At 40.1% G+C, this 5,284-nt stretch overlaps 1 protein-coding gene across 1 annotated transcript; it reads left to right on the forward strand.

Moving 5' to 3' along the window:
* Window positions 1-1,961: 1,961 nt before the first annotated feature.
* LOC128732954 (translation initiation factor IF-2, mitochondrial) lies at window positions 1,962-4,260 on the forward strand. The gene is made up of 3 exons (XM_053826440.1): window positions 1,962-2,044; window positions 2,099-2,970; window positions 3,039-4,260. Exons 1-3 carry the CDS (start codon window positions 2,016-2,018, stop codon window positions 4,220-4,222), a joined length of 2,085 nt encoding a protein of 694 aa, XP_053682415.1. The 5' UTR covers window positions 1,962-2,015; the 3' UTR covers window positions 4,223-4,260.
* The last annotated feature ends 1,024 nt before the right edge of the window (window positions 4,261-5,284 follow it).

Here is a 5,284-nt window from a genome sequence, read left to right on the forward strand (position 1 = left end):
TCATGAAAGTTATGGTGGACAACAATGAGTTTGATGGTTTCGTTATCTTTTCTGACGATAAATTTGATTATTTTTATTGTACAGCAAAGTTTCGTTAATTGGTGGTTCGTTAATTGGGCGGTTCGTTAATTGGGTGTTCGCTAATTGGGCTATATGACAACTTGAATGTCAAAATTGTATGGAATTTTCGAGTTTAGAAATTTCTAACAACTGTCAGTCGGCCCAATTAGCGAATCAGCTGGAGTGCAATCGTGGCCCAATTAACGAATTCAGGCTGTATTTTGTATCCTACTGTCACAATAATTTTGATCTTCGTGTTACGGTTATGTTTTTCCGGGGTACCATTTACAATTTCCATTTAGTTAGAAGGAGTACCATCATGACTCAAACGGAGACGCCCAATGAAGGTAATATTCGGTTGAAAGAAGCGAAATCCAGTGGTTTTTAATTTGGAATTTTCCAAAAATTTTCCGGATTCGAGATACGGAGTTTTGAGTCGTCGGATTATTGGGTGTCGGATTAGCGGGGGCATACTGTTTTGCATGTTTTAGTACCTGCCACTTGTGGCGCATGATCGGTCTACATAGTTGGTTGCTGATGGGTTTTGTGGCTAACTTGAAATGTATCAGGGCTACCAGATGTGCTGATATATACTGACTAATTAAATCAACGGTACGCAGGTTTTTCCCAGTTTTATAATTATTGTTTAGCATCATATCTTGCTTCTTGATATCTTTATATGATGTTTGCGTTTTGATCGGCGTATGATTTCTCGCGTCACTTTTGATTTCGTCCAATGTAACAATTCCACCATATTGAGAAAAACGAGATCGAAGTTCTTCGAATTGAATTTTAAATTGTTTCAAAATGAAATAATTTTCAGTCATTCACTCAACGTGGTTGATGAATAATAGGGTAAACAACGTATTTTGGACCCCCTCAGCAGCTGTACATAATTTGGACACTTACAGCAAAATCAAATGCAAGTGTCCAAATTATGTACAGCTGCTGAGGGGGTCCAAAATAGGTTGGTTACCCTAACATTCAATATTTAACGGAGATTTTAAAAATCTAATTAAAACTAAGCAGTTTTGGTTTATTATGGAAAAAGTTACATTGGACTGTTTACCATCTCATGCTGTACTTTGGACGGTTTTATTTTTCCAGGCTATTGCACGTAAATTAAGCGAAATCACCGTAAAATACGTGCGTTGCCGTGCTACGCTATTTTCGAGGTTATTTTTCAATATTAGACCGCTTGTTTCACTTAAAATGCATAAATAATGCGAAAAAAACTTTCACTTGCTAAACGTCCAATGTACAAATTGGGTTTGTTTTGATTTTTTTTGCACTTTGGACATCAGATGAGAACGACCGAAGTAACAGTCAGTCATTCGTAATTCCAATGTGCACATTGGACATTTTGATAATGGTAATTTTTTCACCTCAAAATAATTCTATTTGGGCAGGTGTTTTTGTATAACATAGAGTTTAAAAAGAGCAATAATTTGTTGTGATAAACCGGATTTGTTTACATTTGTTACATTGGACGAAATGAAAAGTGACGCGAGATTTATTTAAAATGCGTGTAATTTTCACAAACTGCTATCAAGGGTATGGTGTGTTGCTATCTCTTTCTCATGTAGGAATGAAGAGAGCAACTTTCAAATGATCCTCGGTAAAGGGGCAAATTTTTTGGTTCCTGTCAAAAGTAACAGTTTGGTGCCTATGCGTGAGACATCGAAAATGTTTGATTTTGACAGCCGCTTCACCCCGTAGACGACTACCTAGCACGGATCTGGTTAATATCAGTTCGGTTTTGGTTTTCAATTTTTTAACTTTTTTTAATCGTAGGTACAAAATTTCTGGCAGCTCTGTTACAAACATCAACAGTGTAATGTCAGAACAGAACGTGAAATCAAAACAATGTTATAAAACATTGACTTGCTTTGTAGTGTTGTTCGTTTTTTAATATACCTACTTCCTAACTCAGAAAGAAATCTATACAAAGACTGATGTTTGCTATAAGATTATCGATTGGCAGGTAACTATTTTATAATAACTTTGGATTATTTTTATGCCGGCTATATTTTGCTAGGTTAGGCAACGAAGTAGTTCGACACCGTGTCGAATGGCGAAGAACGTCTTTGCGCGGCTTTCAGATCAGCTGTTTTGATTTGAAAAGACGGAAGACAGCCGAGGAAAGAAAAGCTATTCGTGTAATAAATATTCCTCCCAAAAAGACCCAAAGCGATGGTGGTGAAAAAGTAGTAGATGTTTGGCGTAACATGAGTGTCCTTGAGTTAGCCAAATCATGCCAGTTGCAACTGGAACATATTCAAGAGGTCATGTTATATGTAAAGGGAGTGCAAAGCATTGATGCGGATGCCCGGATTGAAGATCAAAAAATCATCAAAGAAATTGCTAATAAATGTGGCCTTCGTACTAAAATCGTGGCTGCTCCGGGATTGGAGAAAGAAGAACCAAAAGATCGGGACGTATTACCAAGGGAGCCACCGGCCATAGAAAATCTGCTGGAAAGACCGCCAGTGGTAACGGTAATGGGTCATGTTGACCATGGGAAGACTACTCTATTGGACTCATTGCGTGGTGCCTCGGTAGCTGCTAGCGAAGCAGGTGGCATTACGCAGCATATCGGTGCGTTTACTGTAGAATTAGACAGTGGCGAAAAAGTTACATTTCTGGATACACCAGGGCATGCGGCTTTTAGTGCGATGCGTGCTAGAGGAGCTCATTTAACAGATATCATTGTACTGGTGGTTGCTGCTGATGATGGAGTCATGGAGCAAACCAAAGAAGTGTTGCACTTGGCGAAGGAGTGCAATGTACCGATGATAGTGGCCATCAACAAAATTGACAAACCGGGTGCTAACGCAGATCGAGTTAAGAAGGAACTTGCGCAGCACGGTGTGGCCCTAGAAGGATATGGTGGCGATACTATTGCAGTTGGTGAGCATATGTTTAGATTTGGAATATGTTTGAGTTAAATCTAAAGTATATTTCGAATTTTGTTTTAGGTGTTTCCGCTTTGCATGGCGTAAATCTCGATGAACTGACTGAGGCTGTAAGCACACAGGCAACAATGATGAACCTCAAGGGCGAGTATGTTGGACCGATGGAGGGAGTAGTTGTAGAATCTAAGCTCGATTCACATCGTGGAAAGCTGTCGACTGCGATCGTGACCAGGGGAACCCTTAGAAAAGGTAGTGTGTTAGTAAGCGGCTTGGCATGGGCCAAAGTTCGGGGACTTTTTGATCACAGCGGTCAGCCAGTGTCTGAAGTTACACCGGGAATGCCGGTAGAAATTCTTGGTTGGCGAGAATTACCTTCTGCTGGGGATATAATTTTGGAGGTTGATTCAGAGAAGATTGCTCATTCCGTCATGCGATGGCGAGAAGTGCAAGCGAAACAGGGAAAAGCTGAGGGAGATAAAAATGCAATTCTGTTAAAGCAATTGGAACATGAAGAACAGTATCGTGCCGCGCGGGAGCAGCGGCGACTAGCTGGGATTTTCCGAAACCGAAAACGAGGACCCCGTCCGAAGGAATCAGCTCCAGAAGATCCTACACCACGCGTAAACGTCATTATCAAAGGAGATGTACACGGGTCCGTCGAAGCAATTCTAGATGTGCTGGAAACCTACGATGAGAACGAAAAGTGCCGATTGGATGTTGTGCATTATGCTGTGGGCGATGTAACGCAAGGAGATCTAGAACTGGCGAAACTCTTCCATGCAATTATTTATGCCTTTTCAGTGAAAGCACCTGAAAAACCACCGAAAGGAGTAGAAATTAGGCCAGTGAATATAATATACAGGCTAGTAGATGATCTCAAGAAGGAGATTAACACTAAGCTGCCTCTGGTGGACGTGGAAGAAACGGTAGGCGAAGCCAATGTGCTACAGTTGTTTGAAATCAACGAGGGCAGGCGAAAAGTAATGGTCTTAGGATGTCGTTGCACAAAGGGCGTACTGAAGAAGACATCAAAGTGCAAAGTTTTGAGAAACGGAGAAGTGATTGCCGACGATTTGGCACTCGAATCAATGCGGCACCTGAAGAACGAAGTGGATACCGTGAAAAAAGATGTCGAGTGTGGGCTACGGCTAGATAACCAGCATGTCGAGGTACGGACAGGTGATACCATAGTTTGTTATAAAATTAATCATGAGCCACAGAAAACTGACTGGGATCCTGGTTTCTAAGGGGAACGATAGCAAAGAGAATAACCGATAGAGGTGCTACTATGATATATCTAGATTTTTTAGTGTTTAAAATCAATGATGTCTCAGCCCTGTTCTAACAGAAATGATCTAACAGACTACTGATGTCATATGTGCTGTCTTGAGAGAATGGTGAATTCACTGTATGTACAAAAAGTGCATTTTCTCATTACTTTTTCCCAGTCTCGGAATCCTAACCAAAGGCATCAAACCGACGCGTGTGCTGCTATTTAGGGAAAAACGTTTTATCCTTCTCACAGGCCCCCTTTTATTTAATAATTTTCTTCTCTCGATACGTCCACTGACTTATTCACTTTTATTCCGATGCGAAAAAATTCGACTATCAAAGAACGAAGGCTCTTCTGTGTAGCCACTTTTTATTAATGACCTTTATTTACGGAAACTAAGCGTAAAATGCCAGATCGCGCCATGTTTTATTTTCGTTGGATATATGTAATATAGCAAGCTTAATATGATCCACATCCACACCCAGTTCTCATACTAAACAAATGCATACCTAGTACTACGATCGATTGACTCAAACAGTTGTTTCCGATCGAGCTTATGATCATACGACAATAGTTTTGTTTGACAAATGTTGTACCTTAGTGCCAACTGATGTGAGCCAATTGATTGTAAAAATTATTACCATCTTTTGCGAGATAGTTCCACTTGAATAGATTCCAAAGAAATTTTATATATCAGTGTAATGCACAATACAGCTAATTAAGTGTATATTGTTTTTAATGCTTCATTTTGATCCCTTTCCAGTGTCCAATGACTGCAGAAACGAATCTGTGAAAATAATGAACTTCAGTGGCACATAACCGATGTTTGTTTGCACAATCGAACAATACAAATATTGCCCTCTACTAAAATAAACTTTCCAACGATCGTCTATCTTAAGCTTCTCAGTGTTCAGCACAGAGTTCGATATCGTTTCACTTTCGATGAAACGAAACTCCAGCTTCAGCAGTAATAATTGCGTCTGTGAATTTGTCTTAAATTAATGCCTGGCGGCATTTTTGACCAACGACGGTGTGT

This window comes from Sabethes cyaneus, chromosome 1 (genome assembly GCF_943734655.1).
Source record: "Sabethes cyaneus chromosome 1, idSabCyanKW18_F2, whole genome shotgun sequence".
NCBI lineage: Eukaryota > Metazoa > Arthropoda > Insecta > Diptera > Culicidae > Sabethes > Sabethes cyaneus.